This window comes from Camelus bactrianus, chromosome 1 (assembly GCF_048773025.1).
Source record: "Camelus bactrianus isolate YW-2024 breed Bactrian camel chromosome 1, ASM4877302v1, whole genome shotgun sequence".
Classification (NCBI taxonomy): Eukaryota; Metazoa; Chordata; class Mammalia; order Artiodactyla; family Camelidae; genus Camelus; species Camelus bactrianus.
In genome coordinates this window covers 94,020,457-94,034,327 of record NC_133539.1, presented here as the reverse complement: position 1 = coordinate 94,034,327, position 13,871 = coordinate 94,020,457, and the positions used below count along the sequence as shown (strand labels likewise).

The following is a 13,871-nucleotide window of genomic DNA, read 5'->3' as shown; positions in this document are numbered from 1 at the left end:
CAAAATGGGATGACAGAGTAAGATAGGATACGGGAAGGGCTGGAGTTAAAAGATATCAGGAGATAAAAATTGTCAAGATTTGATGGTTCACTGGATGTGAAGAATTAGAGGGAAGGGTCAAATGATTTCCGAGTTTAAAATCTGAAAGATGACCAAATGGGAAAGTACCATATCCTGAGATGAGGAACATAGGATGAGAAGGATTGGTGGGGGGGGGGGGGGATTTGGGAAGAGGGTTGAGTTATTGTATTTAATTAATACTTGTAGAGTTTGAGACACGTATGAAACATACAAATTGAGATGTCTAGAAAGCAGTTGGTTATATGAGTCAAAGTTGCAGAGAGCAGACTGAAATACATTTGGGAATTCTTGGCAAATATTAAGATAAATATTAAGATGAATAGTTCCAACAAATGTACCCATTGGGCGCACCTGATATGACAAGTATGTGAATTATTCAGTAAGTAAGACTGAGTAGTCATACTGGAGTTGGTAGGGGGAAATGAGAAGGGAATATTGTGGACTGTTGGGTGAGAAGATGTAATAGACTGAATGTGTCCCCTCAAAAACCATATGTTGAAGCCCTAAGCCCCAATGTGGCTGTATTTGGAGATGGTTCCGTAAGGAAGTAATTAAATGAGGTCATAAAGGTGGGGCCCTAATCCAATAGGAGTAGTGTCCTTAAAAGAAAAGACACCAGAGAGCTCACTCTCTCTTTCCTCAGAAGAAAGGCCATCTGAGGACAGAGATTGTCTACAAGCCAGGAAGAGAGCTCTTACCAGGAGCCAAATCAGTCAGCACCGTGATCTTGGATTTCCCTGCCCCCAGAAACTTGAGAATAAACTTCTGTTCTTTATGCCGCTGAGGCTTAAGCCTGCAGTATTTTTTTACGGCAGCCTAAGCAGACTAGTACAGAGAGTAAGGCGGAGAAGAGAACTAGCATTTATTCGTCACTTAGTATTAGCTAGGTAGCGGGTTAGGTGATTCACATTTGTAGTCAGCAGAATAATGACCCCCAAAGATGTTCATGTCTTAATCCCTGGAACCTGTGAATATGTTACATTACATGACCAAGAGAAATTAAGTTTGCTAATCAACTGACCTTAAAATGAGGACATTATCCTGGATTATCTGGATGGGTCCCATGTAAGGGTCCTTCAAAGTGCAAAAGGGAGACAGAAAAGTTTATAAAGGTGTGTTATAAGGACTCAACCAACTTTTGTTGACTTTGAAGATGGAGGAAGGGGGCCATAAACCAAGGAATTCAGGTAGTCTCTTGAACTGGCAAAAAAAAAATGGATTCTCCCCTAGAGCCTCAGAAAGGAACACACCCTGCCAACCCCTTGATCCTTGATTTTAGCCCACTAAGGATCCTTTTCAAAAATTGTACACTAAAGAATTGTAAGGTAGTAAATTTGTGTTAGTTAAGACTGTTTTGCAGTAATTCATTGTGGCAGCAACAGGCAAGCAACTAAATTCTATATTGCACACAATCCTCATGACAATCCCAGACAGAGAGGTAGTGGTATCTCAATTTTTTTGTAAATTGTATTGTTTCTCTTAACCTTATTTTTGTTGATCCTAAACAGAATCTTAGTCATAAATTTAAAATTACTAATTTTTCCTAACTCCTTCAGCATGAAGTAGTATGGAATTGCTTGAGGCTATTGCTTTAGGCAGACGTTTTAGAACAAATGTCACTGTAGTCAAAACCTGCACAAGGAAGATTTTTCAAAGAAAGATTAGAAAAATACTGGTATGAAGAAAAGTGTCAGTTGTTACTTGGGTTTTGACTTTTTCCCCTGCCTTGGTAGGAATCACAAGAGGAGAAAGTCTCAGCTGGTAAGGAACACTCATTTAACTGCTGTTGCTTCTACTCAACTCTGCCTTCCAAATCCTGTGCAAATGTCTCTTATTGGCAGTTGCTAAATCTGAATCTTGCTGTCAGCAGAGACTGGAACATATAGTTTTCAGTCTTATAGTTTCAGTAATACATGGAGGACTTTAGAAACATTGAGATATTCCAGAGTGTTAACAGAAAATAGATGCCAGAGGTAATTTTCTCCCCTAAAGTTACAGATTCTATAGATAGACATTTGAGAAATGTGTAGGGGGTGAAGGTGTAGCTCAGTGGTAGAGCGCATGCTTAGCACGCATAAGGTCCTGGGTTCAATCCCCAGTATCTCCTATAAACATAAATAAATAAATAAACCTAATCATCCCCTCCTCCCCAAAATAGAAATGTGAACTTTTTTTAGTTACTTAGGAAATCGTCTTTATTTACTGAATTGGAATACAATTTTGTCACCATCTCTGCTGCTAACCCTAGTCCTAGCCAACATCATCTCTAACCCAGACTATTAAGATAGCTTCCTGACTGTTCTTTCTCTAATCATGTTTGTTCCTGTACAGTCTTTCCCCACTGACAGCAGTGATTTTGAAATCAGATATGTCACTGCTTTGTTGAACCCTCCAATGGCTTTCCTCCTCATTTAGATAAGGTCCCATACCTGGTCTACAAGGCCCAAATGATATACCTCTTCCTGCCCTTATCTGGTTGTCTTTATCTCCATCCACTTTTCTCCCCCTCATTCATCTGCATTCACATTGATCTCCCTGATGGTTTCACAGAATACAAAAGGCACACTCACACTTCTGGAATCCTGCTCTTCCCTTTGCTGGGACTGATTTCCCTAAATAATTACACAGCATGTTTCCTCACTATTTGAGTCTTTAATGAACTGTTACATTATCAGTGCAACCTTACTGACTAAAGTACTTGAAAAAGCACTCCTTCCATCTTTATCCCTTTATTCTAATTCTTCTTAGCATTTTTATTACCTTTGGTACCTATTTACTGTCAGAATACTTAGCATTATATGCGTGTGTTTGTGTGTGTAAATGTATAGTGAAGAACTTAATTCCATCCAAAGAGAGGGCTGGCCTTTGCCCTTCCAAGGAGGTCATCTGTAAACCCTTGGAATATCACGCCTGATTGGAGTGACTTTGTTTGTCTGGGGGCCTTGGACCATCCAGATAGTAACAGTATGACTTAGGATGGAGGCTTTGACTTACTCATTCCATATTAGCTTGACCTCCTGAGGAGCTGGAAATTCTTGTGAGCAGTCCGCCATGCCTCCCCTACTCCTACCATGGCGGAGCGCCTTTGATGACTGGACACCGAGACTCAGATGAGCTTCCTTGTTGGCAGTACTCCATGTGTGTGGTCACACATGGATGCCAGGAAAGTAACGCTGTCCATGACTCCTTGGGGAGAGGAAAACAGAAGCTCCACTTTTGGGCTTTTTGTGGATTCTGCTGTGTGTGCTTCTTCCCTTGGATGATTTTGATCTATATTCTTTTCTTGTAAAACACCACAAGTGTGAGTATACAGCTATCAGTGAGTTCTGTGAGTCCTTCTAGTGAATTATTAAAACTGATAGTGGTTTGGGGAACACCCTGAACTTGCAATTGATGTCAGAAGTGAGGGAAGTCTAGTGTGGGCTGTGTGCTCCACATTTGCAGCTGGCTCAAGCTCACAGTATATATATTTGTTTTGGTTTTGTTTGTGCTTATAATCCTAAGTACCTAGAACAATTTTTAGCATGAAATAGGCATTTGTTAAGTATTATGATGAATAAATGAATGAAAGTAGCGAAATAGTATAAGAAATTAAGAGAAAATCTATTTATGAAATCCAATACTACAGAACTATATTGAGAAAAAACTTCCAAATAACATGTAACCAAGTCTCTTTTTTTTTTTTTTAATTATATTCTAAGTAATATTGTGATGTTTTCTGTCTGCAAAATGGTTGCCTCTGTCAGTCACAACTCTTGGAAATCTTTGGGATTATATAGTATGTGTTTATATTATTGGGGGATTTTAGGGATTATGCCTTTTCAGTTTATAGAAGCCACCACCAGATGGTGATATTTTTATGAGATAACAAGTAGTTTTTGTCTTTGGTACATCAATTTATAAAGAAAAGAGATAAACTATGTGAAATAGAGTATTTATTAATAATAAGGACAGTATAACAATGCAAGGGTAAGATATTTAAATATAACATGAGATGTCTATAAGGGTATTTCCTACACCAGAAGTACATTTTTATAATCATAATCACACTGCGAGTAAGTAGACTTTATACTGAAGTAGCCGACCCTTCCCCTCTCTTAGCAGGGATTGGGAGGAGTCATTCATGCTTAGCCATAGCCCTCTGTAGATTTTTCTTGTAGATCCAATTACTGTTGGCTTGGAGTTTGAAGCGTTACAGGTTAGTAATGTGATGCTGATTAGCCTCTTAATCTATGGCTTTGGCGAAATAATCCTGGTATTGCATCAATGTAGCAGAACTTCTAAGTGTATCCATTATATAGTTAATTCAGCAACCCAGGGCAATTAAATGCTAATATCCTAGGTTGTTTTTTTTTTTGTATTTTGTTTTCAGTTTCTCCAGCATAGGCCCAAGTCCGGTGAAAAGAAAACAGAACACAGGGATATGTATATTATATAAATATATATATATATTATATAATATACATATATATATACTTTATATAATATACATATATATATACAAATATACATATATAAAATACCAGAGAAAAGGGGTATTACTGTCTTACAATTCTTGTGTTCTTTAAATCTTGATTTTCATCATCTCCTCTCCACTCAAAATCTGTGCAGTTATAAAGGATTTGTCCTCATTTTTTCCTTCAGTTTTATTATAATTCTCTTTCTCATTTCTTTGCTGCCAGGATTGTACTTTAAACAACAAAGTACCTTTTCTCTTTCATACAATTATACATCTAAATTTAACATATCAAAGCTTGTCTTTTACAAAGCATTATTAGAATAGTCAATTCAACCTTTGCTTTTGTAACAGACATTTAACGCTGTTGATTTATAACATCAGAACTGGCCATGTGTCATTATGTCAAATTAACCCTCAAGTTTGGGGATAAAAAGTACTTTTAAATTAAATATATTTATAATGAGAATACATCTGGATTTGAATTTATATGTTATGCATTATTCAAGGCTTTCTTTGCAAGTATTACTAATGACATTACATTTGCATCCCAAGTTTTGATAATGATATATTGAGAAGTTAGATAAGAGATAGGAAAAGTCTATTGCAATAATTATTTTGAAAATGACTTCTTGGTAAGCAAAACTGTCTTCTAAAGGTGAAACAATCTGAAAGCCCATGTCAAGTAATTTAGAATTTTGACTCAATATAATGAAACAGAAGCCAAAATAAAGCATTTAAAAAATAGTTCACTCAGCCTGAAAATAATAAATAATATATGTGAGTCAGGTTAGAGTGTACAAAGTTTAAAACCATGTAAAGTATCAACTCTTAATAATTTTGGAAAATAAACATTTAAGTAATACATTTAATGTATGTTAACAGAATGATTAGAATAAAGCAATTTGAGGAAAAATTGCTTCATAATTTTTCAAATATACATTACTAATACTCTGACAAGGTGATTCTTGCATTTTTGCAATATAACACATTTAAAAATTAGTCTTGAAGTGCATACCTCACAATCACTTAATAAAATACACTGAGTTATTTCTTTGCTTGAGATACACATCCTTGGAAAAGAAATGAAAAAGCACCTAAATTTGGAATAATATTTGAACTAAAATTTTCTGTGCTTCAAGAGTGGCTAAGAAAGTTTGCCATATCTGCAGCTTTAGAAACAGATGCTTTCGTGTGGAGTCAGAGGATTTTCCTCTGCTCTGCTCAGAAGTTTGTTACTCTACTTGGGTGCACCTCACAAAACTTAATCTCACAGTGTTTTCCCCTGGTTTCCGTTCAAATAAACAGAATGATTCTAGAGATGATGAGTCTACATTTAGAAGCTTTTCCAAGAAAGTTAGAGTTAAAGGCTACTTCCAGTTCTACCTGTAACATAAACATATTTGTTTTAAGGGTAGTCTTGACATATTGGAAAGGGGAAAGGAAAACACTCATGTTTAAGAGAGAAAGAAAAAATTCAGTAAACAATTTATATTTTATAGAAATGAAGGAAACAACTATTTACAGACGAGGGGCATGCATGTTTTGAATCGGGAAGCTAAATTTGCCGTTTTACACAGGAACATATTTCCTAGACGTCAGTGTAAAGCTGGAGCAATCCCTGTACTGCGCGGGCTGTGCTGGACGCATTGAGGCAAGCCTCCTCAAATACAGCCCCGAGTTTTGCTACATGTCTTCCATTCCCAAAATGTCATTTTTCCCTCCTTGAAGTCAAGACCCACATTATGAGTAGAAACACGTGCCTGGGAACAGTATGTTCATGGAGTTTATACAGCTTTCTGTTTACTCTGAGGTTGACAAACATAGGCGAAAACATCGGTAAACTAGACCAAGATCTGATTTTAAGAAGATTTTTAGAAATCGGATAAGAAACATCTTTCAGTTACCACAGTGTGTGATCTATAAGTAACACATCAAAAGCACTTAGTGTTTGCACTAGTTCCAGCTGTTTGCACTAAAAGCAATGAACTAGTACGTCTAGAAAGCTTATGTAAACCGACACGTAAAAGAGGAAATCAAACAGCCTCAGAACAGAGTGTTGTTGAGCGGTTTGAAACTGCAGGGCCGTTCTTGCCTTTATTAGGCCAAGTGACCGTTAGTTACCCTGACTTTCTTCTTCTCTTTCCCTGTAAGCTTTATTTAACAACTGGATTTCCTCCTGGTAGCCATCTCTCTCTTGGTGCTGCCTTTTACTGTTCTGCCTGTGTGCTTCCACAGTGTCTGGAATGGAGATGTTGAGATCCCCGCCAGGATTACTTGTGGGTAAGAAGAGAGAATATGAGGCTGTTTCCCCTAAGTCACATGAAACGAATCTGTTTTCTTTCCGTGAGTAGCGCAGCGACGGAGATCTGACCTGTGTGGAGGACTGGCTGATGTTGCTAATGATTGACACGGTGTCCAAGGCCTCTTCGTTATCACAGATTTCCAGGACCTCCAGGTGTATTTTCACACTGGTGTCCGCAAACGTGGAGGGAGAATCTTCTGGGTTTGGCTCGTGGCCAACACTTTTGGATCGATAGACTTCTATTTTCTTAGAGGCTGGGGTTATTTTTTGTCCTTCTGCACTCACCTCATAGGTAGAAAGAGAGAGAGTTTTCCCAGTTGGGGATTGGAGAGACACAGTCCCCTGGAAAGCACACAAGGGAATGGCCAGGGCACCACCGGAACGCTGGGGACAAAAACAAAGTGGTTATTACTGAAAACTAGTGTCTGAGCTGGGCCATTTAGAAATTCATTTTGTTCATCAAAATGGGAAAGTTTTTCTATTTCAAACCCACTTCCCTAGAAACCTCTTACAGCCACGGGACTGAGATCCTGTTGTCAAAGTACTGTAGCCTATCTTCTCCTAGGTCAAATACTACATCTAAGTGAGGGCAATCAGAAATCTTTTTTATAAAATAAGGGACATATTTCCACAGTTGAAGGCAAAATTTATGCACTGTGGCCAGCAGTAGATGGGCAGAACATGGGCATAAAATCGAATGCATATTTAAACTCTGGAATTGCTTTTATATTTTTGTTACATGTTCAGTTACATTTAAAAGTTTCCATGGGTTGAAAGAAATGTACACTGTGTTATCAAAATGCATGTTTTTTTCCCGTTTAGTCAATTATCAGAGAAAATGATAATTGTGAGACTGTGGTTCAGATTAAGGCAAAGAATATTTCAACTCTTAGGTCTGACCACGCAGAAGAGGAACCAAATGTCACCAGCTGTACTTTTCCACAGAGAAATCACAGTCATTAAAGTAAAGCCACTCATAGAGAATTCCCTCACATCCTTGCTGTACAGCCTTCTTTATTCTGAGAGCTAGTTAACCTGAAAGCTAAATGTCCTCACATTACACTTTATTACAAGAAGGAAAAACATCCCAACATCAGTACTTTAAAAATTGTTCATAAGTTTCCTCTTGGCATAATACACTGCATAAACAAAGTCCCATAAAGTATACTAGTTTAAAAAAAGAAAAACGTGATGATAAAACTAAGTTATCAGTGCCTAGCAGTATTGGCATATCTATTTTGAAAGAACTTTTATTACCGGATCACAGCATACTCATATCTTTGTATGTACCAACTTGCATCCCTGATGAGCAGTTAATATAAAAGCAAAAGCAAATGTGATTGTTTTGTATCTGATTTTATACATCCAAATAATGCAGATTTTAATAGCTCTCCATGCTAACCTTATCTTCAAATGAAAAAGCAAGTTTTATTGAGTTATCAATGGCATCTCATTACAATTGGCATTTTAGGGCTACATAGTGCCAGAGTTTAGCCAAGTATGAAGTGTGATTGCTCTGAAATAGCACAGAGTCCTGAGTTATCAAAATTATTTTGTGAAATATTCAGAAGACTCTATGATGGAGAGTCAGCAGTAAAAACATAGAGACAGAGTATATAGAAATAGATCTGAACATACTTTAAACTCCTAATTAAAAATTGAAAGATTAGTTTCAGCAAAACAGTACTGTCACTTTACGCTAATTCAGTAATTTAAATTTTACTGGTTATGAAAGTATTCAGTGTGTAAGTTGTTTTGGTTTTAGATTTGTGTAAGAACTGTAAGTGTGAGTTTACACCAAATTTTGTTTGTATGTCTTTAAGCAAAATCATAAAAATTTGACTTGACAGTGAAGTTTATAGATTTTTTTTTTTCTTTTCTCTCATCTATTACTTAAATTAGAGAAACACTGCTCTAGGTTAGGGAACATGGAGCTTGAACTAATGGAGCAATAATAGAGAGAGAGATTCACGGAGGGAGGGGACAGAATTTGAGTGAAATCAACAAGATTTTTCACGTCTTTTAGGATGTAGTGGGGGGGCTAAAATGGAGAGAGATTAGAAGCTAGGAGAACAGACTAACTGAACCCCTGTTACGTACTAGGACTCCTTAGCTGGTAGGTTGATAGCAATGGAATGAAGAAGCTCTCCTATCTTAAGAGCCTGTAGAATGCAGAAACACTGAAGCTCATGAGCAATTGTCTTTCCCTGTGATTCGTACTACAATAGTACCCAGGCTGGAGCATTATGAGAATATGGAATAAAAGCACCTAATCTAGGTGGAGTGAGGGAAAAAAAGATCCTGAAAAAAAAAATTCGAGATGAATAGGAGACAAAAGAAACAATGTTTCCACATGGGAAAACTCTACATGATAAATATGGCAATTTTCTTCTACTTTATTGGTTTAATACAATTTTAATTAAAATTCCAGTGGAATACCAATGGAATTTTATTTTAGAACTTGAAAAGTTTCTTCTAAGATTTATTTGCAAGAGTAAATGCTTGTGGATAACCAAGAAAATTTAGAAACAGACTAATGAGATGACTTTGCAAACATATGAAGCTACATAATTAATACAGAGTGTTAAAGGCAAGATTTGATCAACCAGGCAAAGTCAAGAAACCTGATATAGTATATCATGAAGATGGCATTTCACAATAAGGATTCAAATGAACTTTTACATATTATTGGCTATTCGTTACAAAATTAAATTAGACCCCTTTTCATGTTATATACAAAAATGATTTCTTGAGTCTTAATAATTCTTTTAGAATCCTGGGTGAAGAAGACCTTTTCAAATCTGGAATGAAAATCAGAAACAACAAATCAAAAGATGGACTGATTTTGATTGCAGAAAAATTAAAAAAAGTCTGTATAGAAATATATGCTAAAAGTAATGGTAAAAGGCAAATGGCAGCCCAGGAGACAATATTTGTAGCACACATAAGACAAAGTTTAACAGTCAAAATATGGAGAGTTTCTTCCAAATCAATGAGATAAACATCCTAGTAGAAAAGTGGAGACAGGAAGAGGGCAAAGCAATTAAAGGAAGAAATATAAATTGGGAATAAACATATGAAAATGTATTTAATTTCACCAAGAATCAAAAAAGGGTGTAAGTAAAAACATTTGATCATTTTTAGCATTTCAGATTGCCCTCCACCAAAGAAAAAAGAAAAAGGAAAAAAAAAAAGATGCCATCTTTCAAGTGTATTTTGATTGTATTTGACTATAAAATAAAAACTACATATACTTCCCAGCAGTTCTATTCCTGTGAGTCAATTTAAGCACCAAATAGTCAACACATAGTAATGTTTATTTTAGCACTGTTGTAAGCTCCCAAAGTAGAAATACCTAAATGTCCACCATTCAGAAAATAGTTGAATGAATTACGGTACAGTTATCTACTGCTAAAGTATCTTGAAAGAATGAGGTAAAGCTATGAGTTCTGCCTGGATAAAATAATTTCAATACACTTTGAGTTATAAAAGCAAATTGCAAAATAATATGTATAGTATGATCCAGTTTTCTTGTAGAAAAATAACCATCAGAAATCAACCCAGAAAATTATACATGTGTAAGAAAAAAAACTGTACAGATACAAACACACCTACGTATTATAGGCATAGAAAAAGGTTTGAAAAGTTATATACCAATGTTTTCTCTGTAAGTAGATGGGAGGAAGGATTCCTACTTTTATGTTTAAAATTATTTGATGTTGATGATAATTTTGCTCATGGAAATTGATTAGGTAAAAGAAGAAGCAGAGAATGCAAAATATCACTAGAAAGAAATCTAAGATACAAGGGGAGGGTAATGAGTAAGATGCCTATGATGGTAACCAGTCTCAGGGTTCAGTTAGGAGTTGTGCTGCTTTGGGGGTTTGTGTTGCATTTGGGGTTTGTGAGTCAATGCTGTATTGCAGTTTGTGCTATTTTTTAGGTTAGAAGAGAGGAGACAAGCTGGGTGAAGGGTACTGTCTCAAAATTTTGCCCTAATAGTTGATTAGAATGAGAATCTCAATTGGGATATACCTTATTTTTCATTCACATATTAAAAGTGAGAATGACACTTACAAAAATTTTTAATTATTATAAAGGAAAAGGGTCCTCTAGTCCTAGCCAGGCACAGATTTATAGCACAAAGTGGCCAGGATCTATAATGAGTCAGATTCTCCTCACTAATTTTACTGGAAAAATTGTTATAAACATTTCAGTCCAACAAGGTGTCAATGTAAATATTACGTTCAAATAAGCAAAGAATTCCACTTCAGGAAAAAAAAAAAGAAATACTATAGAACTTGAGTCACAAACTACAGTTCAGCCCACAGATTTGCAAATCATTCTACAAGTTCTAAAACAGAGACTAAAAGTAGAAGCAATAAAATCCTATGAGAAGATTAATTTAAAGAAAAAAGATAATGTAAAAGACTTAATATTCCATTTAATTCATCTTGATTTTTGTACTGGGTTGAATAGTGCCTCCCCCTCCCAATTCATATCCACCCATGACCTGTGAATATGACCTTATTTGGAAATAGCATCTTTGCAGGCGTGCTCAAACTAGGATGAAGTCATACTGGATTACAGTGAGCCCTAATCCCAATAACTGGTGTCCTTTTAAGAAAAGAGAAATTCAGACATAGACTCACATAGGGAAGATGGACAGGTGAAGTAGACAGCATTTGGAGTTATGCTGTCATAAACCAAGATAGACTCCTCCCCCAGAGCCTCAGAGGAGCACGGCCCTGCTGAGACCTTGATTTTGGACCTGGCCTCCAGAAATGTGAGTCAATAGGTTTCTGTTGTTTTAAGCTATCCAAGTTTGTGGTAACTTGTTACAGCTTCCCTAGGAAACTAATCCATGTTTTATGCAAAGAACTGTACAAAAATACGTATACATATAAACATACAACTGGCCATTTTCTTGTGGAGACTGGAATTATGTGGCATTTCTGTCAAATCCACATAGAATGTAATCTCCTCAAGGGAAGGGAATTTTTCTTTGTTGACCTTTATTTTCTCTGCTATCTCTAACAGTGTCTGGCACATGACAGCTCCTCAAAAAATATTTGTTGAGTGAATAAACGTGTGCATGAATAAGTGAATCTGCAGCATTGATTTCGTGGGCTTTTTAGATTCTATATTTTAACTTTCTAAAGCACAAAAAAATAAGATCAACTTTTTAAAAGTGCAAATGTCCCCTGCTATCTGAAAGTAGTGTTCCTATGAAACCTTTCCTAAGCTGAAATGGCATAAAGTGAAGAAGCAATTACTCTAGGACGTATCTTGCCAATAGATGCACAAAATAAATTGAGATACAGTACAGATGCTCACAGATGCAGTTCAAAGCTATGATGGTATGATGCTCCGATGCTGAGTGTAGTTCCCAGAGAAGGAGCTGAGCATGCTACTCTCCAGCTCCGAGGCTGCACTACTTCTATAAAGGCTTGTTGCAAAACAAACCCTGAACGTTATTTTCACTTTTCACCTTTCTTCTTAAAAGCGTAAATCCTCTTTGGATTTCCTTCACTTAGTGAAAACCTACTAATGTAAGCCTTTGGTAAAAGCAAAGCGGTGTAAAGTGAATTTTTTAAAATCAGAGGGTAACTTGTATTGCTGTTTAAAATTTATTTTTAAAAAATTTTAACAGCCCTATATAATAAGTGATAACAGTTACAAGTGCATCAGAAGGTCATATTAAAACATATTCCTTTTATAAAAGTAAAACAGAATAATATGGGACTGAATTGTGTGCAAATTTATTGCATGATAAAAAATGATAGATTCAGAGAACATAAAAGTACTAATTTCATAGTTTCTGCTTTCTTTCCATTTAAAAGTCTATGAATTAGCATATGCTGTCAGGAACAATGATAATCCATTATTGCTGTATTCCTGAGTGTAGGTGGCTGGGAGCTTTTTTTATCTGAAAATGAAAAACAGTCTCTAAACCTCAGAAATGCTTTAGAAGGCAAGATCATGCCATGTAAACACATTAGCACAAATAGTCTGCTGTGATAATTGATTCAGACTAACTGACCTTGAGCATAATGAACTTTTTATTTCTTCACCATACGCTTCTAGGTGAATTCAGGGTGAAATTATAAAAGAGTTGTTCCAAAATCTCTCTCTTAATAGGTGAAGTATTCTGTTGATTATCTGAATCACTCAATTTATGAAAGACATGTATTACAGCATGTAGGATCATAGCGATCATCAGATACCAGGAAGTTCCAATTTCTCATTTTATAAAGGGAGAACTCACAGCCAGAGAAGTGAGATGACATGCCCGGGCTCACACAGGTAATACTAGTAGGACTGGCACCAGGACTCGGGTGTCAACTTCCAGTTCAGTGCTCTTTCCACAGCACCATGTTGTCGCTTTAAAAGAAATCTGCTTTAGTCAGGAGTAGATCATGGGTTTTCTGCCTTGGAAGCTAGAATTCTACCACTAACTCATGAATAATCCAAGTGACTTGACAATTTTAATCTAAAGTAAAATCATATGGATGATCTTTAGGCGATCTAGATGACTTTTAGGCATCTAAAAGTACAGACATTGAGGGATGAAGTAGTTTGGAGGAGAAGAGATGGGGACACACAAAAAAATAGCAGGAAGAGTGAGAACTTCGTAAGAAAAACAATGAACTAGATTTTTTAGTGATTTACTTTTGGAATTTTATTTAAAATTATGTGATTACTATATTTTCATATATTCAAGTCTCCAAATATTCCTTGTGTCATCCTGTCACATTCATTTAAATGTTTAGTAAACCAAAATGAAGAATAAGACACATGAATTGTTCAAAGAAAAGAGAGTAAGGGCAAGAAGATAAGGACCTTTACAAAGGGCCTACTATGCGGCTTGGAGAGTGTTAGGTATTTTAGCACATTTCCCATTTAATTCTCACAGCCCTTTGAGCTATAAATTATGCTTTTCCTTTTTAAAAGTCTCACAACTGAGTAACAGATTTAGGATTGATATAATCATGACAAATATTTACTGATCCTGCTGAACACAGGCCA

General features: G+C 36.1%; 1 protein-coding gene across 1 annotated transcript in view; it reads right to left on the bottom strand.

Moving 5' to 3' along the window:
- Positions 1 to 5,699: 5,699 nt before the first annotated feature.
- The window catches only part of GPR149 (G protein-coupled receptor 149), a 63,268-nt gene continuing 55,096 nt past the window's right edge, over positions 5,700 to 13,871 (bottom strand). The window contains exon 4 of the mRNA XM_010952016.3: positions 5,700 to 7,226. Within this exon, the coding sequence (XP_010950318.2) occupies positions 6,654 to 7,226 (573 nt within the window). The 3' untranslated portion in view covers positions 5,700 to 6,653. The remainder of the gene's footprint in view (positions 7,227 to 13,871) is intronic.